This window comes from Macaca fascicularis, chromosome 13, assembly GCF_037993035.2.
Source record: "Macaca fascicularis isolate 582-1 chromosome 13, T2T-MFA8v1.1".
Classification (NCBI taxonomy): domain Eukaryota; kingdom Metazoa; phylum Chordata; class Mammalia; order Primates; family Cercopithecidae; genus Macaca; species Macaca fascicularis.
The window spans coordinates 1210375-1233403 of NC_088387.1; the positions used below are offsets into that span (position 1 = coordinate 1210375).

General features: G+C 56.2%; 1 protein-coding gene across 2 annotated transcripts; it reads right to left on the reverse strand.

Annotated features, from left to right (window-relative positions):
* Nucleotides 1-6135: 6135 nt before the first annotated feature.
* Nucleotides 6136-22215, reverse strand: ASTL (astacin like metalloendopeptidase). 2 transcript variants are annotated; one of them, XM_045368832.2, is made up of 9 exons: nucleotides 22095-22215; nucleotides 21310-21435; nucleotides 19156-19217; nucleotides 17788-17881; nucleotides 17242-17359; nucleotides 16391-16572; nucleotides 13944-14025; nucleotides 13624-13778; nucleotides 6136-7545 (listed from the first exon to the last, which is right to left on the reverse strand). In XM_045368832.2, exons 1-9 carry the CDS (start codon nucleotides 22147-22149, stop codon nucleotides 7124-7126), a joined length of 1296 nt encoding a protein of 431 aa, XP_045224767.2. In that variant the 5' UTR covers nucleotides 22150-22215; the 3' UTR covers nucleotides 6136-7123. The 2 variants fall into 2 exon arrangements, with proteins under 2 accessions (XP_045224767.2, XP_065382658.1); XM_065526586.2 differs by lacking the exon at nucleotides 22095-22215 and having other exon boundaries at nucleotides 21310-21609.
* Nucleotides 22216-23029: the final 814 nt, after the last annotated feature.

The window sequence follows — 23029 nt, forward strand, 5'->3', positions numbered from 1 at the left end:
AGCCGCGCCTGCAGGGGAGCGGGGAGCGGGGCGCGCGGCTGGGAGGGCGGAGACTGGAGGCGGGCGCGGGCGCGGGAGGGAGGCGGGGCTGCGGGCGGACCGAGGTGGGCAGAAGGTGCGCTTCGCGGGAGGCGTGAGCCCCGGACCCCCGGACCCCCAGCGCCCGGACCCCGCCCCGCGCCTCTGCCTCCCTCCCTCCCGGCGGCCGCACCACGGGAGAGCGGAGGGGCCGGGCGGCTGGGGTCTCCGGCCCCCGGGCAGGACGCGTGCAGCTCTGGAGGGGTCGGTGGGAGCCGGGAACCGGGAGGCGGAGCTGGCGCGCGGGCCGGTACCGGGACGTGACCCTCCCCCGGGGGAGTCGGGCTGGGCCGGGCGCAGGTGCGCGCTGCTCTCCCTTCCGCCGCCCGGGAGCCAGCAGGGAGGGCGGGGCGGGCGTGGGGCTGGGGGCCGGGTCGTAACACACTGCAGCCCCGCCCGGCCCGGCCGCGGAGACACCCCGCGGAGAGGTGGGGGAGCCGGGAGCCGGCCCGACCTTTCCCGGGCGCTTCCCCTCGCGGACCGGCTCCGTCGGGCCAGCGAGCGCCCCCTGCTGCCGCCCGCGAGCCCAGCCCGGGTCCCGGAGCCACCGCTCGCAGCCTGGGACTTAGGACTTCGGCGTCTTGTGTCTGTGCAGCTGCCTCAGTTTCCTCCATTAAGGGCAAAGGAGGTAAGAGGGAAACTGGCTTGGACTCGAATCACAGCATCAACTGCGACTCAGCCAAGGGTTTGTACCGGGCACGGGGCGAGCTGCCGCCCCTTGACTGATGCGAAGGGAAGGTCCCTTCCTGGGAATAAAGCAAGGAGACCCTGCGGCGGCGGAGCAAAGGGTGGGGCCTTTGTCACACAACTCCAAGAAAAAGCAGGTCTCAGGGGCAGCTGTGAAGGGAGGAGTGAAGGGAGGAGTGTCCCTCCGCTTCTGTAGTGACCCCGGAGGAAGGGGTTGACCCTCCCTCCCTGCTGCGGTCCTGCCTGGCTCGCAGCATATACATATACACTGAAGCTCTTCTGGGGGTGACAGTGGAAAGAGGGTTGGGGTAAAAAAACTTCACACTAAGGCCCCCCACTTGCCTTCAAAGAGCTATGAGCAACTGCTTTCCCTCAGGGCCCCCCCTCACTCTCCCTGCCACCCGCCAACAGCACCAGCCTGGGCAGCCCTGAGGGCATTCCCCCCCCCCCCCCCCCGTTCTGGAGCCCCTAATGTCATAAGCCCCGCCTTGAGCGAGGCCTCTTATTCACAGCCCAACTCTGCAAGGCATCCTCTGTGTAAATAAGCGCCAATCCACCTCTGACAGTGGGGCTCCCCGCAGGCCCCATCCAACCTGCTGGACCTCCTCTCCTCCCTGTCCCCTCCATGGGAGCAGAGCACGGGGCCTCTCAGTGCCCATGGACAATGTCTAGCGCCTCCTCAGGCTCAGGTGGGAGGTGCCCTTCTCAGGTACCCAGACCAGCACCCCAGCCACAGGGGGGTGCTGGGAGTAGGTGCCTCCTTGATCCTCCCATCCCTGTCATTCTGCCAGACTCCCCAGCTCCAGTGAGGTGCAAGTGCCCACAGCCCCTGGTGTGGATGCTGCCAGGGCTGGGTTCGGACAGGGCAGTCAGCCTCCTCCCCACCCCCAACCCCAGGCTTCAGCTGGAAACCGACCACTCTGCTAGACAGTTTCCTGGATGAGTCTTTCCTACCCTCTGGGCTGGGCAGGGCCTGGGCGCCGCCTGGGCATACATCACCAGTGATGGAGAGATGCCAGTAGCCCCTTCCCTGAGGAAGGACAGAGGGTGGCCATGAGAGCCTGGGAGCAGCTACTTAGGCAAGTGCCTGCCCGTCCCGGGGCTCCCAAGGCCTGCACAGTCTGGGCCTGCCAGAGGCCCACGTGGGCATTGGGAGGAACGGCCTTTCTGCCATCTCCAACCACACGTGGGTTGGGGGCCAGTGAGCAGCTCCCCAGACTCTGCAGCCAGCGTCAGCCTTTGTCTTCTGACCCATCTTCCTTCAAGGGGTGCTGCAGGAGCTGAGACTGGGTTGCCCGTGTGCCCTCCCCACCCTGCAAGTCCCCACTGAGGACGCTCACCTGGGCCTTCCTAGAAGTGACAACTTTGGGTCTACTGAGTGTCAAGCCTTGCTAGGCATCTTTCGTTGGGCTAGTTGGGCACGAGGCCAGGTGGGGACAGCCAGGGACAGAGTCTACAGCTGGCAGACCTGGGAGATATGTGCCCTCTGGGCAGCAGGAGCTGCTTTGGCATCCATACCGCTGCCCCAGGCTGTCGCCTTCTACTGCAGCCGTCTCCTCCCAGCTGCATCCCAGTACGGACAAGGGCAGTGTGGGTGCGCTGGCTCTCCAGGGCCGTGCGGGCCATGACATAACACAGCTCCTGCTCCTCTCTGAGGCTCACCGTCTTCCCCCCCCACACACACACCTTCAGGTCTTGCCTGCTCCAACCAGCCCCATGAGGCTGCCAGGTGCAGGAATTGGAGCCTACTAGCCATAGCAAGGCTTCCTTCAGCTCTTCCCAAACTAGACCTGACCTTGCGCCAACATCCTGTTCCACAGGGATAGGCATAGTTCAGTCCCGGACCAGCAACAGCCAGCAGCAGGAGCAGCTGGAGCATTCCCCGATGCATAGCAGGGGAGTGGGCAGGCAGGGCACAACGTGGATCCCAGCCCTCCATCCATGCCCTGCCAGGCCAGTGTTGGACTCTGGAAGTGCCCTGGGTCTCCACTCTCCAGACCTTCCCTGAGGCTGTTTGCTATGATGGAGATACCCTGTCACCCTTCCTTCTGTGCTTGGTGGGCTCCTACTCACACTTTAAGGCCCACTCACCAGTCACCACGCTCTCAGGCAGAGGAGGACCTCCATTTTCCAGGTTCCTTGATCCCAGGCGGCACCACTTCCACACTCAGCACACTGTACCCAGATGGTGTCTGATGGGTTTGTTACATCACCCCTGCCCAGCACAGTGGACATCCCTTCTCTGTCCCCGGTACCTGGCACAAGGTCATTGGCCATGAGGGACAGTGGCAGCAGGCAACAGTGCACACATAACATGAGCATTCTAAGACAGCCCAAATGAGGGTGCCCTGGAGGGATGTCCTTGGGAAGAGGGGCCATGGGGAAAGGACCTAGCTGTGGAAGCGATCCACCTTTTCCAAAGAAGGGCAAGATGGTTGTCCCATCGCTGGCTGTGAGACCTTAGTTGGAAGCCATGGAGCCACTTCTCCAGGCCTGAGAGGTGAGATAGTGCCACCAGATCTCCTGGGCTGGGGCTCCAGCAGCTCACAACGGTGCCTTCCCTCCCCTAAGGGCCCACTGGGACAGACCCCCATGGGCCACACACCTCACCTTTCTCCAGACGCCCCTCCCACCCCCCGCCAACCAGCCTTTCAGTCCGTGGGACTCATCCCCAGACCATCCTGTATGCCCCAACCTCCCCACTTCCCAGATCCTTGGGTCACGTCCTCTAGGACAGAAGTCAGTTGTCCTATCTGCATAAAGATCTTGACAAAACCCCAGCTCTGGTCAAACCTAAATCATCTACCCACTGCCTGCCTTTGACCAAGCAGCTGCTCTTTCCGGAGCAAAACACTCTGCATCGACTGGCCTTGCTCTAAATTCGTGACCACAAATCTCCAAACTTCCCTAGTTCGTTCACTTTCCCACTTGTTAAAATTGGCATCCCTCCCTCCCTCCCTCTCCAACCTCCCAGCCGCTCCTCCGCCCCCCAGGCTGTGACTCCGCCTGGTACTTAGGGGGAAACGGAAGTCCAGGCAGGAACTCACCCCTCTCCTGACGCCCGCCTGCATCTGACCTCAAACTCTCTTTGCTGATTGACGGGCAAGTCCTCAGCCTGTGCCCTGGAGCCCAACCCCTCTCATCTCACCCCAGGGTTCCCCTGCTTCAGTTATCCCCCCTTATGGTCACTGCCTCTATTCTACAAAGCCAGCCCCACCCCTTAGAAGCCCCCCGCCCAGCCCTGTCCCCTTTCTGCTGCCTCTCATAGCCTCCTCACCTTCTCCTTAACCCCCGCAGGGCATCTGCAGACCCTCCACCAGGGTCTTCTGTGGGTGCCCTACTGCACATCACCAAGCACCAGGCTTGTTCTGCCCTCTTTCTCGGCAGCACTTGGCATAGCAGCCCTTACCCCGGAACACTCACAGTGATCGCCTTGAAAACCACTCTGCAGCCTTTTCTTCTCCCAAACTCTGAAATCAGAGGTTCTTGCTAAGAGTGATTCTCTCTCCCCCTCTAAAGGACGTTGGGCAATGTCTGGAATACAGGGAGGGGGGCCGCTACTGGCATCTGTAAGTAGGAGCCAAAGATGCTGTCAAACGTCCTGCAAGGTTCAGGACCGCCCCCACCACAAAGAATTACCAGGTACAAAATGCTGAAACACTAAAATTAAGAAATGCTGCTCTAAATGCAGCACCCTAGCTCGGTCTGGGGATCCTTCCTCTTCTACACCCATGACTCCCCTCCAGATGCGACAGCACTTCCCCAGGCACCTCCTGACCCGCTCTCCCTGCTGAACTCCAGGTTCCTTCAGCTCACCTACTTGCTGACCCCTTTGGACACCTCAGACCTGACATACCCATTTGCCCCAGCCCTGCCTTGCTTGCCCCAAGGTCCTCAGTGCTGGATTCTCAGTGAACGGTGCAGCTCCCCACCCAGAGCCTGTGCCCTCGCCCCACACATGCAATCACAAGTGGGGCCACTGTGACCCCTAAACACTCCAAAAGGACCTGCTCCTGTCCATCGCTGTAGCCCCTCTCCCTTACACAACCGCAGTGGCCTCCCAGCTGTTCTGCTTCCAGCCCATTCTCCAGAATGCATCAAGGACTTTTAAAACCTGAAGTCAGATGTGGCACCATCTTCCTTCAAACCTTCCAGGGGCTGCCGCCTGTTGCTTGTGGACTTGGCTGTGGCCCCCTCCCTGTGTCAGTTACACAGACCCGACACACCTTGCTTTTCCCTGCCTCAGGGCCTTTGCACTGGCTACTCAGTTCCTGAATTTTCACAGGCAGCCTCCTGCCATTTAGGGCTAGACTGAAATGTCACATCCTCAGAGGGGCCCTTCCTAACCAGCAGCCTAATGGGGTGCTCCCCTCTGCCATCATTTGCCAATGCCAGATGTTTTCTGGTTTGCTGACTTATTCTCCAACCCTCCCCACCCTGAATAAGCTCCATGAGAAGAGGAACCCACCTTGCTCACTGCTATTCCCAGCAGAACAGAGACTGCCTAGTATGTTGGATGAGTGAACAAATTGAGCCTATACAGCTACATGGTCGGTGACTGAGGAGGTGAACAGGTCACAGACCCCTGGGAGGGGATGGCTAGCCACCTGGGCTTGGTTAACACCCCGGGGCCCTGTACCCTTCCCACCACTCAGGCTGGGGCTCAAAGGACAACTTTGTCCCCGCCCTCCCCTTAAGCCACCAGGCTCAGACAAGTGGCATCTTTAAGAGAACCCAGGATCAGAGACCAAGAGCCAAATCCTAATCCTGGTGATGGATGACCCGAGAGCCAGAAGCCTCCCCGGGCATGAAGCACAGCACCTCCTTCCACCCAGCAGCAGAGGCCGAGGGAGTGTCAGCCTCTGTCCTTGATAAATGGGGCACTGCATGTACTGCCTCTGTCCTAGGGCTGCCTCAAGGTCTCTGCCTGGGAGCCTCCCAGCAGGGCTGTCCCCTACTCCTAGGGGCATGGCCAGAGTCCCTATCCACTCTACACTCACACAGACCCCACTCCCCCAGCCAGGAACAAGAGGAGGAACAGCACCTCCCTGCAGTCCTTCCCTTGTGCTAATGCCCAGGACTGGGCCGCTGTTCAGTCTCAGGATTCGTGACTCACGACTGAAACCCAAGGCCGACTGAAGGTAGAGGCCACAGTGTCCCCAGTGCAGCCCCAGCATTGACCCTCCAGAAGGCTGGCAAACAGCAACCTCTCCCCAGAGCTTGGGAACTCCAAGCTTCAGCCCTGCACTGCTGCTTCTTGGCCAGGACCCCTGGAGCACTCACTGAAGTCTTTGTCTTCCCTGGAAGGTGGGAGAGCCACCTGGGGCCCCAGAGGGCAAGGGGCGTTAAAGGCACACAAGAGGCAGGAAGGTCAGCACAGCACACTCCACTTTATTATCTCCCTGAACATGTGGGCCTCCTACCCGCTTCCACCCCAAGCAGGCCTTCCTTGACCCTCTGAAAGGCCACCAAAACAGTACCCTTGGGGACTGAGGGGCCTCTGGCCCAGGCCCACTCACTGGCACCCTGGATGCTTTCTTCATGCCTGGGACAAACCTCACGGGGAAAGCCAGGAGCTGGGGCAGAGGAGAAGTGGGGCCTGCCTGGAGGAGGCCAGGCCAGGTAACCCCAGCCCTTTCTCCTTCCTAGGCTGCGCCCGGCTGAGCTCCAGGGAATAGCGGTCTGGGGTAGAGACAACCGAGTTCTCTGTTCAGAGGCCAGCTGGGGTTCCCATTGTGCAATCGGAGGGGGGGGCCCACGTCTTTCTCTTCTCCCCGATGGTGGCAGCCCTTGGCCCAGCACCTTCCTGCTCTGCAGGGCATTGAGTTGGGCTCTCAAAGCCTCCTGGAGAGAAGGGCTGGAGGCCACACCACCGCAGAACGTCCCCCATACTTGGGCATGTTGGGTGGGATGGGAGGCTGTTCCCAGGGTCCCAGCCACAGGGTTACCCCGAGGGAGAGGTAGGGACACCATTAGTCTATGCTGGGGGGCAGGGCCTCAGGCACAGGAGGGATTCCAGGGTTCTACATGACTGGAACCTACTTCTTCCCCACCCCTTCCAGGACCCGTCCCTGGAGAATGTCACCTCCCATTCCCAGCATCTTCCAGGGCTGGGGCAAAAGTCAAGAGCAGGCAGAGCCAGGCCTGCCTTCCCCTATGGCAGAGCTAGAAGAACCCCTGGCCCTAGGAGCCCTTAGGGGAACACGGTGAAGAGAGACGGGAAGAGGCCGGGCCCTCTGAGATGGGGTGGTAGGTTGGGGCTGGAAGATAGCGTGTGGCCCAGGGGAGCCAAGAGGTAGACGACTCAGCTCCACTGGGCAGAGGACGCCCTCCCTACCTGGGGAAAGAAGCCACAGGCTTAATCTTTGGACCTCCCCTTGAAATGATTTCCAGGTACACAGCCCCCTGGCAGAGCTGGGCTTCCCTGGACAGAGACTGGCTGGATTCCCGCTTCTGAAGATGGGGCTGTGGGCTCAGTGGATGCTCCAGCCAGCCAGGACTGCTCCTGAGCAATACCGGGGGCACCTGCTCCAGGCCTTGACCTCGGGGAGGAAGCCAGGGTCTGAGGCTGCCTTGCCGAGGCCTCCGCACTGAGCTTTTTCAGGACAGGGGACTCCCACCCACGTGGGCTCTCCCCAGGCCCCACGGGAACGGGCTGGCCTCCCGCACTGGAACCACTGGGGTCGGGGCTCCTGGATTCCGCTGACAGTGCCTCCAGAAGCTGCTGCAGGGATGGGGAGGCCAGAGCGGGGCTCCTGCCAGTGCTGTGGGCTTGAGACCCTGCAACAGGACAGACAGGAGGTACAGCCTCAGAACTGGAGGATGACATGTGGCCCGGCTGGGCGGAGCCAGAGCTGGCTTTAGCGTGAATCACAGGGACGAGGAGCCTGGCTCACCGGAGTGGTGCCCACCCATGCCACCGCCTAATGCCTCTAATACTGGATTCCCACACTACCAGAGACCAGGACAATGAAGCCATCCCATCTCTTCCCTGCCTAGCCCCCGAAGTCACCATCAGAACGTCAGGCCACTCAGGCTTCTACCACTGCCTCATTCACACCCTAGACTGCCGGGACAGTTAAGTCGCCTGAACCAACACCAAAGCGCCTGCCTTCTGGACCCTTCACCCAGGCTGCTCTGCCCACGGCCATACCCCACCACTTGCCCCGAACCCAACACCTGCCCTAGAACTGTTCCTGCACTTAATGGCCACATCCAAACCCTACACTGTGCCAGGAGGTAGCCTGGGGCTTCCTTCTGCACTGTCATGCCAGACTACGACTGTACCCCACCTCTTTGTGGGCACTCTTCCTCATTTAAGCCCATGCTCCCTGGCTGGCCCCAGCCCCTCAGCACTGCCTCCCATCCCAGTTCCTCCTGCACACGCAGCAAGGGCTTCACCAGGAGCCTCTTCCCTCAGCTGACCCTGACCAAATCCTCATTGTCACGCTTCAGCTGGCGACTCTTCTACCAGGTCCTGTCAGCCTCACAGCCCACACCTCCCTCTGGATCTGGTCAACACCAGGAGCTCCCACCGCTGCAGCCCGTTCCTGGGGGCCACCTTCCACAGTGCCCCCTCCACCTGTGCACACTGAGGTAGCGCAGCTCTGCGGACACTCCGCAGGCCCAGCATCTTCCTACAGCAGCCCTCCGCACTTCAGATCACTCCCACCTATACAGGCTTCACAGCCCCCATGGCCGTCGGCCCCTCGGAGGCAGCCTCAACCCCCTTTCCCCGCCATCAGACCTGCCACCACACCCAGTCCTAGAGCGCTGGCATCCCCCCCTCTACTCTTCAGTCAGCAGAGGCACATCTTCTCCTTTATTTCCATCCCCCTCTCCCTACCTCTGGTGGCCTCACCTCTGTGTAACAGAGGCCCCCGCATCCGTACGTCAAGATCCTCCTGCAGACTTGGGTCTATTCCTGTCTTCTTCCTTCCCGCTAGATCCAAGGAAGTACCTCAGCTCCCATCACAGGCAGCCTTTTTCCAAACATTCTGGGTGTCCTTTCTCCCCGCCGTATCCACCCCTCTCTTCCGGCAGGTCATGGTTCCAGCATCCGAATGCACCTCATGCTCACCATCCTGATAGACCCATCCCTTGACCACAGGCCTTTCCACCACCTCCCAATTCCCTAGTCATGGTAGTCGAACCTCTAGAAAAATTACATACAAGGCTAGGCACAGTGGCTCACATCTAATCCCAGTACTTTGGGAGGCTGAGGGAGGTGGATCACTAGAGGTCGGGAGTTCAAGACCAGCCTGACCAACATGGTAAAACCTTGTCTCTACTAAAAATATAAAACGTAGCCAGCATGGTGGTGCTCACCTGTAATCCTAGCTACTCGGGAGGCTGAGGCACGCAAGATTCCATCTCAACAAAAGAAATTACACACAAATTTCTTATTACATCTATTCTTTAGGGGTTTTTAGAAGATACTTAGTGCAGTAAAAAAAGTATAGGGGAGGCCGGGCACAGTGGCTCAAGCCTGTAATCCCAGCACTTTGGGAGGCCGAGATGGGTGGATCACAAGGTCAGGAGTTCGAGACCAGGCTGGCCAACACGGTGAAACCCCATCTCTACTAAAAAATACAAAAAACTAGCTGGACAAGGTGGCGCGCGCCTGTAGTCCCAGCTACTGGGGAGGCTGAGGCAGGAGGATGTCGTGAACCTGGGAGGCGGAGCTTGCAGTGAGTTGAGATCCGGCCACTGCACTCCAGCCTGGGCGAGAGAGCGAGACTGTCTCAAAAAAAAAAAAAGTATAGGGGAAAGAATGGTGCTGAGCAACTGACTAGTTACATGAAGAATGAAGTCAGACCCCTTCCTTACACCCTGTTCAAGGGTTCACTCCAAATGGGTCATATACCTAAATGTAAAACCTGAAACTAAGACTTACATGAAAACAGGAGCAAATCTCCATGACCTTGGGTTAGGCAAAGGCATCATAGACACCAAAAAGGAATGACAAAATGGGTCAGTTGAACTTTCCACATTTCAGATGTTGGTGTTCAAAGGACATCATCAAAAAGTGGGGAAAACAAGAAACATAGGATGTGATGAAATATTTAAGGGCAACATCTGATGAGGGACATGTGTCTAGATATATAAAGAACTCTTACAACTCAGAAGAGACAACCCAACTGAAGAAAAACAGGATATGAACATTCTCCCAAGATACAGATGACCAAAATGCACATTAAAAGATGTTCAACATTAGTCGCTAGGGAAATGCAACTCAAAACTACAATGAGATACTACTTCATACTCAGTAGGATGGTTCTAATCAGAATGATAGATAACAAATGTCAGCAAGGATGGGAGAAATCGGAACCCTTGTATACCGCTGGTGGGAATAAAAATGGTGCATTCAATTGAGAATATCTTAGCAGTTAAACATGGAGTTATCATAGGACCTAGCAATTCTATTTCTAGCTGTATACTCAAATGACATGTTGACACAAAATCTTGTGCATAAATGTCCATAGTAGCTCTATTCATAATAGCCGCAAAGTAAAAACGCAAGTGTCCCTCAACTGGTGAATATGGCATATCTATCCAACGGAATGTTATTCAGCGATGTTATTGATACATACTACAACAGGGATGAACCTTGAAAACATTAAGAAGCCAGACACAAGAGAATGTGCTATGGTTCCACTTATGCGAAATGTCTAGGATCAGCAAATCCAGAGAGGCAAAGTAGGTTAGCGATTACCTGGGGCTGGGGGCAGAAGCAGGTAGTGAGGGGAGGGAAAGGGCATTTGCATGCAAGATGACCTAGGAGTAGAATCTGGGTCCGGGGTTATGTACACTTCAGTCTTCCTGGATGTCAAGTTCTTTTCCAAAGTGGTTACAGCCACTCATATTCCTGTCAATAGGGTCTAGCATTTTCATTCCTCACTCTATATCCTTACCAGTATTTGGTATCATTGGCCTTTAAAGTGTCCAGTTTAGTGGCTATAGAATGGTATGGTAGTCTTCATTCGCATTTCCTCAATTACTGAGGTTGAGTATCTTTAGTGTGTTTCCCATTTGGTCTCAGATGTCTGCTAAGTCTCTTCCTGTTTTTCTGTTTGATGGGTTTTTTTTGGAGACAGTCTGGCTCTGTTACCCAGACTGGAGTGCAATGGCACGATCTTGGCTCACTGCCACCTCTGCCTCCCGGTTCAAGTAGTTATTCTGCCTCGGCTTCCCTGAGTAGGTGGGACCACAGGTGCACACCACTATCCCCCACTAGTTTTTTCCAGAGATGGTGTCTTACTATGTTGTCCAGGCTGGTCTTGAACTCCTAAGCTCAAGCGATCCACCCACCTCAGCCTCCCAAAGTGTTGAGATTACAGGCATGAGCCATCATGCTCAGCTGGTTTGTTCTTGTATTAATGTGTGTGTGTGTGTATACACAGCACTTTGAGAGGCTGAGGCAGGGGGATCACCTGAGGTCAGGAGCTCAAGACCAGCCTAGCAAACATGGTGAAACCCCGTCTCTACTAAAAATACAAAATCAGCCAGTCATGGTGGCACCTGCCTGTAATCCCAGCTACAAGGGAGGCTGAGGCAGGAGAACCACTTGAACCCAGGAGGCAGAGGTTGCAGTGAGCCAAGATGGCACCATTGCACTCCAGCCTGGGCAAAAAGAAACTGTCTCAAAAAAAAAAAAAAAAAAAAAAAATCTTCACTTGTAACCTGTATTTTCACTTTCTTTTTGGTGCCTTTGGACAAAGTTATAATTAATGTAGTTGAATATATGAATCTTTCTAGTTTTACAGTTAGTGCTGTATCTCATTTAAGCAATCCTTCCCTATCCCAAGGTCATGAAGAGATCTTACTATATATTTTCCTAGACGTGTTAAAGTTTATTTTTTTTTTTTTTTTTTTTTTTTTTTTTTTTTTTTTTGAGACGGAGTCTCACGCTGTTGCCCAGGCTGGAGTGCAGTGGCGCGATCTCGGCTCACTGCAAGCTCCGCCTCCTGGGTTCACGCCATTCTCCTGCCTCCGCCTCCTGAGTAGCTGGGACTACAGGCGCCCGCCACCGCGCCCGGCTAATTTTTTGTATTTTTAGTAGAGACGGGGTTTCACTGTGGTCTCGATCTCCTGACCTTGTGATCCGCCCGCCTCGGCCTCCCAAAGTGCTGGGATTACAGGCTTGAGCCACCGCGCCCGGCCGTGTTAAAGTTTATTACATGTGTCTTTCATGCATCCAGAGTTATTTGCGCATGAGTTAGGAATTTTTAAATAGATGTTAAATGGCTCTAAGACAAGTAACTTAACTGTCCTTCGCTAGTGACCATCAGTGGCCCTTTACCAAAGCTCTGCTTCTGAATGGGATCCGTTTCTGAATTTGGTTCCAGTGGGCAATTGTCTAGCCTTGCCCCAGTGCTGTGCCTTTACATAAAGACGTTTCATGAACTACATGACTGATATCTGCTAGGGCAAGTTTTCTAGTTTTTCCTTCAGGGATGTCTCGGCTATTACTGACCTTCCGTATTTTCATATAAAAACTTTATAATCACCCCATCAATTGGGAGGCCAAGGCAGGCAGATCACTTGCGGTCAGGAGTTTGAGACCAGCCTGGCCAACGTGGTGAAACCCTGTCTCTACTAAAAATACAAAAATTAGCTGGGCGTGGTGGTGGGCACCCGTAAGCCCAGCTACTCAGAAGACTGAGGCACAAAAATCACTTGAACCTCGGAGGCAGAGGCTGCAGTGAGCCGAGATTGTACCACTGCACTCCAGCCTGGGTGACAGAGTGAGACTCCAACTTTTAAAAAAAAAAGAAAAGAGGCCGGGCGCGGTGGCTCAAGCCTGTAATCCCTGCACTTTGGGAGGCCGAGACGGGCGGATCACGAGATCAGGAGATGGAGACCATCCTGGCTAACATGGTGAAACCCCGTCTCTACTAAAAAATACAAAAAACTAGCCGGGCGAGGTGGCAGGCGCCTGTAGTCCCAGCTACTCGGGAGGCTGAGGCAGAATGGCGTAAACCCGGGAGGCGGAGCTTGCAGTGAGCTGAGATCCAGCCACTGCAATCCAGCCTGGGCGACAGAGCAAGACTGTCTCAAGAAAAAAAAAAGAAAAGAAAAGAAAAAATATGTGTCACTCTCTCAAGATCAACATTGATATTTTGAGTGGGAATTTATGGATTAATTTGGGAAGACTGAATTTTTATAACTTTGCCTTCCTTTCAATAACGGGTGTATTTCTCTGTATTTAAGTATTATTTAATGATTTTAATAAAGGTTCATTTTCCCTCAAATGTTTGATACAGCTGTCAGATTTATTCCTTGGGACCTTTATGATTGCTATTATAATGGTGTGTTTACTAACAATTGTGTTTTGACTGAGTGTACAGAAATATAATTTTTATATTAACTGTATTTACCTTTTCTAATTCTTATTAGTTCTAATAAATTGTTTATAGATTGTTGCTTTCAATACAGGTAATCATCTATTATAAGCGATTTTTTTGCTTCCTTTCCAATCTTTGGACCTTTAGTTTCATTGGCTCTACCTCAGTGCCCAGGCCCTCCACTGCCACACAATGTGGGGGAGATGGGACAATAGTGGGAAAACTTCTCTTGGTCCCTGTTTTAATGTTTTACCCTGAACTTTTGCTCTAGGTTTTTGGTAGATGTTTATTATCTAGGCTAAGGGAGTGAGCCCTATTCCTCTTTGGTCAGAGCTGAGTCATAGTGAGTGTTAACTTTCCTCAAGCGCTGGTTCTGCATCCTGTGGTAATCCCCCGTGCTCTCACCCTGCTGTCCCTGCGACCTCATCTCCCTCCGTGTCACCCTCCCTGACACCATTAGAGCACAGGTGCCTTCTCCAGGCTCCAGTCACCTTCCTGCCACGCCACTCACCTCTCCCACGGGGCCTGGGGCCACTTGGGCTGCAGCCGTAGAGTTTGAGGACCCGCGTGATGTCCGAGGCACTCAGGTTCCATCGCTGGCCGATGTGGACGCTGGGAGCCCAAAGCGGTGTGATGGTGGGCAGCCCGCGCCGGCTGAAGGCGAGCCTGGAACCCAGTGGGAGACCCCTGAGTCCGGATCAGGGAGAAGCTGGGGCAGCAGAGGGAGAAGGGGGCAGGGTCCTCACCTCCCATAGTGTATCACAGAGGGAGACCTGAGTCTGGATCAGGGAGAAGCTGGGGCAGCAAAGGGAGAAGGGGCAGGGTCCTCACCTCCCATAGTGCATCACAGAGGAGTAGTCATAGGGCGTCAGCATGTTGCTGCTCCGAGACTTGATGAAGTTGATTTCAAAGCCTAAAAATACAAAAACAATACAACTTACTGACATATAAAGAGGGAGGGCAAGAAAGGGCGGAGGGCGGGCAACGGCTGGGAGGGTCTTCTGGGAGCTCATAACTTACCCAAGCTGAGGGACTGAGCCCGCAGCCACCATTCTCCCCAGCCCCAGGAGGAACCCCAACCTGTACTAGTTGAGTTGGAGGCACAGGGACCCCATGGCTAGCCAATCATCACCTCGTAGCAGTTCTCTCCACCCATCCTTCCTCCTTGCATATTCGCCCTGCACGGGGCTCGTCTCTGCATAACCCACAGCTGCCACGGGTCACACACTGCTCAGGGTCTAGATGCCCCTCCCACCCCAGATGCAATGTCTATTCCTTGACCCAGCTTTGAAAAACTGCCACGCTGACATTGGCAAGTGGTGACCCCCAGTCCTCACACACAGGCCCACCTTCTTCCTGCGTCAGGCCACAACACCTCCCCAGACTTGCAGCCCCTCTCCCCCTCGCTCAGGTCCCCCAGGCCTGGGAGGGGCAAGGTTCCCTCCTGCCTTCAGAGGCAGCCCTTCTATCTTTGCCCCCCTGATTCCCTCAAACCCAGCCAGCCGCCCATACACCCCACCTCGGTACAGCAGCTTCCTCTCCACGGAGCAGACCAGCACCTTCATATCCCAGCACCTGCCTAACAGTTGCCCCTTGAGCTCTTTTTCTTGCTTTTAAAAACTCATTAAACATTTTAAATAAGTAGTATATTCATTTGGTTCAAAAGTCAACTATTGAGATATAGTAAAAGTCTCCAATTCCATCCCCTGCTTCCCGTGTTCCCACTCCCCACCCCACAACAGTTAATTACTGCTATTAATGTGTCTGCCCTAGTAGAGTTTCTGTGCATATTAACCTAATGAGAACATATTAACCTAAATGAAAACGAACAAGTTCTCATTTTTTCCACTGGGGAAGCGCTGTTTTAACCTGTTTTATCATTAGGAATAATTAGTGCTATTTTCCAACTCAGTTTCTGCTTTTACCCTTTTTTTAGTTTCCTCCTGCTTTCATTTAATTTGGGTTGACATGCTCAATTTGTTCTATTTACTGATATGTAAGTCTACACATTTTCTCTGAGCATTGCATTAGCTGTGAACCACTGGGTTTTGTATAGTCTTTCATGATTTTTGTTTTAGAATTGCTGTACTTTAACTCCAGAGCTAAAAAAGTTTTGTTTTCTTTCAATTTCTAAACAGGAGAAGCTTTTTGGTTTTGGTGTATTGGTTTCTACTTCATATCATGATCAGAATGTTTATATTAGTTTACTTTCAGAGTTGCAGGTTTCCATGGCATTTCATGGTATATCATGAAATTATCAGGGTAAACTTTCACAACTGTTCCACGAGCATCGGGAAGGATCAGTCTGTTTTCAGAATACAGAGTCACTTGTCACCCCTCCTCACTACCTCCTCAGCCTGGTCTGATTCAATGTCCATCCTCTCCCTTTGTGAGGTGCTACTCACGTGCCCCAGACACCCCTTTCTCTGTGACTCATGTTTGCTGGGAGCCACTGAGAAAGCAGTGTTTGGGGCTGGGGAAGGTCCCTGGGCCCAGGCAGCTTCCCTGGCTGCCTCACCTGGGTAACATGACAGCAGTGAAAGGTCTTGGGCTGGACGCCCTCCACCTGCAAGAGGCCTTCTTCCCACTCCACTCTCTAAGCCCGATTCCCACCCACATCTCCTCTGCCCCTCCCTCGGGGGGGTCTTCCTGCCTCCTCAACGGAGAAACCCCACCATCACCAGGATCTGATCCCTGGCACCACACAGCTACTGCTGCCAGCACAGGAACCACAGCCCACCTGCCTCTAGCCTCCATTCTCCCACAGCCATACTCTGCATTTCTTCTACCTGCTCACTGGCACATGTCCCAGTCCCACAGCGCTGCCCTCAGCCTGTGACCCAGCACTTGGCTTGTACAGCCTGCTACCTTGGGGTTCCGCTTTGGCTCATCTCCCCAAGCTGGCACACAGCCCCAGCCCACGCTGGTGGTGCCTGGTGCGTAAGACCGCTGCTAGAGTACTCAACAAGCAGGCATCATGGGTACTGCCTGCCCCATCCCCAGGGAGAGGACAGTGTCAGCGATGAAAAGCGAGACAGAGCAGGTGGTGGCACCCTAACTCAGGCACAACTGCAGGTGGGCGGAGGAAGGCCTGGGGCCCAGAGCAGCAGCTGGACCATCTCCAGGTCCCAGAGAAGCGAGACCCCCACCTTCCCCACAGGAAGCAGGCAGGTGGTGGGGAGGATGGACAGCCTCATCCGTGGGAACCAGGCAACTTGGGCCCAAGCCCTGCTGTCTCCTCCCCGGCACCAGCCTGACCTGCGTGTGGCCTGGCTTACCTGGGAGGATCTCGTTCCAGTTGACACGGATATAGCGGTCCCGGTCGGCCCGCGCGTGCTCGTGCCAGAAGCCCAGAACGTGCATGAGCTCGTGCAGGACGATGCCGCGGCCCTTCTGCAGACAGGTGGGTGCCAGGGAGACCACCTGCATCCCTCCGCTGCGCCCCACACTCGAGAAGCACCTGCAGGGCGATGAGAGCAAACAGGGTGAGCGCCAGCCCAGATCCCCCCCAGACACACAGACCTGGGCTCTCCCTCCCCCCACACCACAAGACAGACAAACAGCTAACAGGCAGGCCCCACTCTGGGCGCTAGTCTCAAGTTCGCCGTTCTCCAAGCCCCTTCACTGCCTGGACTTCTGTGAAATGGGCATACCGGACCCCCATCACCAGCCTGGGCCACAGGGAGGCAGCAGGAACTGATATGAACGCAGAGGACAGAAGCAGCTCACTAAGTGAACGCACCCTCCGGGTCAGCCCTGGGCCGAGGCTTTCACACACATTGCCTCAGGCCCTTGACAAGCTAGGAAGCAGGTGTCGCCACCACTCCCGCCCCAGAGGGTGCAGAAGAGGCTCAGAAGTCAGGGAACTTGCCAGGACTCAATGACTCATGCACTGTCTGCCCCACAAAACCTCCCCTCAGCACCCCGTGGAGTCCCCCGGGAGAGGAGGGCTTTGTAAATGAGGGTCTAGCACCGTTCCCATCCCTTTTCCACCTTCCGCCCTGGAGGTCCAGCTCGCATTGGGCAGACCCCTCAGGGTGGGCAGGGAGACTGAGCCCTGGGGGATGGGCCCAGACATAAATGTTAGACAATAGACAGGTTGATTCCGGGCTGAACGCCCAGCACTTACCCATACATGGGGATGATGGAAATGAAATCTTTCTGGCCCTGGTAGGCGACAAACCTGACGCACGTGGAACGTTCAAACTCCGCGAGAGCCTCCAGGATGACCTGGCGGCTGGGCTCATCTGAAAGACACCACCCGGCTGAGCCCCCAGAGCCCTGGTGCTCTTTGAGCTCTACATGGGGATCTGGGAGCAGAGCTCTGAACTCTCTCCCAAAATAGCATCAAGAAAGGGCAGCCTAGTGGTGCCAGGAGGAAGCTGGGCACCAGACAGACCCTGGCTGTGTGGCCTTGGGTAGGTCACTGTCCTCCACACCGCATGGTCTCAAGGGGAACCAGATCCCGCTAGACACACCTTCCCATCAGCCCTCCCAGGATTTTGACCCTCCCGACTCAGGAGACCTTCAGGAACAGAAGGGCTTCTGCGGACGGGTTCTTGGGGTGGGGAGGTGGAGGGGAGGTGGTGGTGTAAGAGGAGAAAGGAAGAGAGGAGCACCTCTGCCGCATTTGGAAGGGGCTGAGGAAGGGAGGGAGCCTGCCGCGCTCACTCACCGTACTTGCTGGAGAGCAGGAAGGGGACCTCCACCACACCGCCACCACCCGTGGGCCACTTGCTGCTGGTTGCTGACAGCAGTCGGAAGGGACTCTGAGGAGAGAGCAGCAGTTCAACCGCTGGGGACAGAGGCCACCCAAGCTTTGTGCCCCAAGGGTACCACACCCCGGGGCACCAGAACCCCAAAGATGTGGGAGTCAGGACCTGTGTGCATGGGAATGGGGGACCATTAGGGACGGGACAGAGGCGTGGAAGGCAAGGGGACAGCTACATGAACCTTGATGCACAAGACAGTCCCTTGGCCTATGACGAAAGAATTTCAGTCTCAAGCAAACAAGAGATTAGTCCCTGAGGATGTTGGCTAGGAGGCCCAGCACCCCAGGGTGACCTGGATCAGAAGGGCTTGGGCCGGCAGCCCCACCCCAGCATGTGGGCAGTGCCCCTTCCAGAGGCGAACAGCCACCAGGCTTCCCTGAACGTGGGATGGTCATGGGGACAGAGCCTATTTGGAGTGAAAGCGAGGCAGCACCCTGGCCTCGGCCGCTCTTCCACTCTCCAGCAACCAGAGCCCTTCAGAGCCCAGGCCCCACAGCACCCCGTGTGCCTGCGCCATCAGCTGGAGGCATTTGATTCTGCTCCTGGTGGTCACATGCCACCTCCCCGAGCACTCACTGGATAACCCAGAGGGGTCTGCCCTGCCCCCGGGGTCCCCTGGGAGCCTTGGGCCAGCCTCTGGCTCTCCTGCCCAGCCAGAGGCTGTGCCATCCGTGGTGGCCTCCAACAAGACAGTCTTGCCTTCCCCTGGGTCACTGTCCTATTCAGGAGCCTTCTGCCATTCCCAGTCGCCTAAAACACAGCGCTGTTGTCCTGGGCACAGTGTTCCCTTTTCTGCTAGCAGGGCACCCCCAATCCCCAGCAGCCCCTCCCTTCAGATGCAGCCGCTCGACCACAGCCAAGATGGTCAGGCTCCACATCACTCCTTGTTCCACCATCCCCAGGTCGCCACTGCCACCAGGCCCTTTATCCCCCACAGGCCACTCTGCCAACCCCTGCTCATGTCTTCTTTTATCTGAGCACCTCCCCTGGGCAGGATACCAAGCTGCGTCAAGTGTTCAAAACCTTCTCCTTCAGGAAGCCCTCTCAGGCCAACTGTGCCAGCACTTCAGATACCAGCCTCCCTTAGCATTCAGGCTGGCTTATTCGTACTTCCTAACAGAAGAGTCGCTCTGACCTTGACAAACAGAGGCAGCTACCACTCTGTGTATGTCCCTCCCACATCAGGCCCCACGTCACCCAGGGTGGGCTCCGAGGGCCTGTCACCAGCTGTGGGCTGATCCGCACCCACACACATCAGAGTGTGCACTCACCGGCCGGACGATGTCCCCCTCGATGAGGAAGCTGCTTTCTGGGGTTTCTTCCGGGATGAGCCCTGGGAAGGGAGGGAAGGACGTGTTGGCCCATGTCCCCCAGCACACTGACTCGAGGGACAGGCCAAGCAAGTCCCTCCTTAAGTCTATTCTTGTGTCTTTCCTAGTGGATCGTTACTATTATAACTTCTTAAATGGCCTGATAAAAGTATAGGTCACTGGCTCTCCGAGCCTGGGTGTTTAGCTAAGTCATTAGTTGATGTTTGAGAATGTCAGCCACCCTGGCAGGACTGTCTGCAGGCGTGAGGGGCTGGGGGGCAAAGACGAAGGAGTCTGAGGCTCAGGGTCTGTCCCTCCCCTGACTGTGGAGTTAGAGGTTCCCTGAGCACTGAGGGAAAGTCGCACAGTCCCTGAATGTGAGAGGCTTTTCGGCTGGACCGCATCCTTCCCCTGCTCAAACACAGCCCACGACCTATCCGGTCCCAAGCCCGGGTCCCTGCAGTCAGGAAGCAGCGGCCTCTTCCAGCCTGAGCCGCACTCCTCAGAACAGGCCCTGGGCTCTCCCGCCCACCTCATCCCCCATCTATTCCTCACCCATCTGTTATACTCAGGCCCCTTGAGGTGGCAAATTCAAATTTGTTCCACCGTCAAAGGTAGGCAAGTACCAGCTCTCGCAAACCCCTCACCCCTCTTAGCCCCTCTGCTTCTCGTCTCTCCCACAAGTGACTCATGGAGTAAGGAAAGCAGGAGAGAAGGCAGGGAAGAATCCAGGCGCAGCCTCAGCTGGATTCCATGGGCGCTCCGGACCACAAATGGCACCTCTGACTTGCACAGCCTTGAGGCAGGGGCCAGACTCCTGGGCCTTAGGAGTCACTGTGGGCCACCTCGGGCAGATGAGGGAGTAGCCCCCGGCACCTCTGGCTGAGGCAACTCCTTTTGGCTGGGGGCCAGTCTTGGGAGGCAGATACAGCTGTACGGCATTAGCCATATTCACAGCGGCAGGTGCTTCTCAGGAAAGCATCAGGTGAGGCACGGACAGCCATTCTGAGATAGCCTCACTGTAGGTGATAGGATAGTTGGGGTCACCAGCATTTGGGAGTTTTCTCCATTGGTTCCAGTTACCTCCAGACCACTCACGGTGATCCAGGGGTGGGGCGGTGCCTGGAGCTCAAGGCTTAGTTGGTGCTGGGCCCCTAAGTCAGCTCTCGGAGGAAGAAGGGGGCAGATCACACAGTGGCTACCACATCTAGTAGGATCTCACCCACCCTTAGGGCAACACTGGCCCCTGCTCCCTGGTGCTTCAGCCCTCATTGCTCCAACATCTGAACTCCAATCTCCATCTCGACTGGCTTTGTTCAGGCTATTTATACACCCTCATTCCTCAGGTGACATCCCCAGACAGCAAGACCCTGAGCCTCAGACTTCCTAATCACACCTGCAGACAGTCCTGCACAGGGTGGCTGACGTTCTCAAACATCAACTCACCGCTTAGCTCCACACCCAGGCTCACAACGATCTATACTTTTATCAGGCCATTTAAGAACTTAGTGTTTCTTATAAAAGTAGCAATCCACTAGGAAAGATACAAAAAGAAAAAGTAGACTTAAGCAATTGCCCATAGAATTTCCACCCGTTCACACCTGTAGTCCCAGCTGCTCGGGAGGCAGAGGCAGCAGGATCACTTAAGACCAGGAGTTCAAGACCAGCCTGGGCAACACAGCAATACTACTCCATCTCTTAAAAACCACGGCTGGGCGCGGTGGCTCACGCCTGTAATTCCAGCACTTTGGGAGGCTGAGGCGGGCAGATCATGAGGTCAGGAGATCGAGACTATCCTGGCTAACACGGTGAAACCCCATCTCCACTTAAAAGAAATAAAAATACAAAAATTTAGCCAGGCATGGTGGTGGGTGCCTGTAGTCCCAGCTACTTGGGAGGCTGAGGCAGGAGAATGGCGTGAACCGAGATTGTACCACTGCACTCCAGCTTGGGCGACAGAGTGAGACTGTCCAAAAAAACCACCACCAACAACAAAAAACACAGCCTAGAGTAAGCTGGTCCATTTCCTCCCAGGCTTTGCATTTCTGAGTGTTCAGTGTGGTTTTCCCACTACATAATGTCATGCCCCTCCAGGCCCTGGGAAGATGCCCTCACCTTGGTTAATTGCAGGAATGTCCTTGTCCCAGGAGGCCTGGGTTCCCTCAGGGGTGAGGCCATCTGGGAAGCTGGTACCACAGGCTCCTGGGCAGCTGGAGGCCAGGGGCGCTCCTAGGATCATACCTGGTCCAGACAGACAGGGGCATACACAAATGCTTGGAGCACCCACCAGTGAGACCGGACAGCAGGACATGGGTTGAGTGTGGGGGATCAGGCTGTAAGACTCAGTCCCTAGGAAGAGTAGGCTCCAGCACAAAGCCAAAGAGCCTTTCCAGCCTCCCTGCTCAACCCCAACTAGCGCCAAGGTCTAGATGACCTCCGGGAAGGAGCTCCCCTAGGGGGACCAAAAGGGCACGTGCCCCACCTATGAGGTAGAGGAGGAACAGGAAGGAAGGAGGCAGGACAGACCTCAGGTTCTGACGCCCGTGGCAAGGGCAGGGCCAGCCTCAGACCTTTCTCTATGACTCTTTCTCAGCCCAGGCTCTTGGACAATGGGCTCAGCCTGGAGTGGGGACTTACAGCCTACCCCCACCCCAAGATAAGTACGCCTGGGGCACAACACCTGCCATCTTCTGCCAGGCAGGCCCTCTGCTTCCAGGGCCTTCAGGAGGCCTCCCCTTGGCCCCCAAGAGCTGACTTCTAGAACAACCCTGGAAAGTTCTGTGCTCTGAGCCACTGAGCTCAGCTACAATCCCTGAAGGTTCCAGCCACAACCTTCTGGCCTCTCCCCAGCTTTACTCCAGACTGGCGCCAGCAGCGGGAGGGACAGGCAGCCAGCTTACCTGGCAAGGAGAGCAGACCCAGCACCCAAGGCCAGAGACCCCCTACACCCTCCATGGTAGAGTCCTGCTGCCCCTTCAGCAAACAAGACTAAGCCCCAGCAGGACGGAGCAGCCTAACTACAGAACCAGCACTACCACCACCACCTCTTAAATAGCAGCTGCTCCAGCTCCCATCTTACTCCCACCAACCACCTCCACCTACAGCCCCGCCCCAACCAGCTCTACCTGCAGCCCCGCCCCAACCACCTCCACCTGCAGCCCCCGCCCCAACCAGCTCCACCTTCAGCCCCGCCCCAACCACCTCCACCTTCAGCCCCGCCCCAACCACCTCCACCTACAGCCCCGCCCCTACCAGCTCCACCTACAGCCCCGCCCCAACCAGCTATACCTGCAGCCCCGCCCCAACCAGCTCCACCTGCAGCCCCGTCCCAACCACCTTCATCTGCAGCCCCGCCCCAACCAGCTCCACCTTCAGCCCCGCCCCAACCACCTCCACCTACAGCCCCGCCCCAACCAGCTCCACCTGCAGCCCCGCCCCAACCAGCTCAACCTGCAGTCCCGCCCCAACCAGCTCAACCTGCAGTCCCGCCCCAACCAGCTCCACCTGCAGCCCCGTCCCAACCACCTTCATCTGCAGCCCCGCCCCAACCAGCTCCACCTTCAGCCCCGCCCCAACCACCTCCACCTACAGCCCCGCCCCAACCAGCTCCACCTACAGCCCCGCCCCAACCAGCTCCACCTGCAGCCCCGTCCCAACCACCTTCATCTGCAGCCCCGCCCCAACCAGCTCAACCTGCAGTCCCGCCCCAACCAGCTCCACCTGCAGCCCCGCCCCAACCACCTTCATCTGCAGCCCCGCCCCAACCAGCTCCACCTTCAGCCCCGCCCCAACCACCTCCACCTACAGCCCCGCCCCAACCAGCTCCACCTTCAGC

What these genes read in the sequence shown, in the direction of transcription:
- ASTL (XM_065526586.2), bottom strand. Translation starts at nt 21,505, where the DNA reads ATGTCCTGCTGTCCGGTCTCACTGGTGGGTGCTCCAAGCATTTGTGTA. An exon ending in TCTGTGATGCACTATGGGAG is followed by an intron (nt 13,779 to 13,943) that starts GTGAGGACCCTG and finishes ACTGGGTTCCAG; the next exon opens with GCTCGCCTTCAGCCGGCGCG. An exon ending in CCCCAGGCCCCGTGGGAGAG is followed by an intron (nt 7,546 to 13,623) that starts GTGAGTGGCGTG and finishes GTCCTGTTGCAG; the next exon opens with GGTCTCAAGCCCACAGCACT.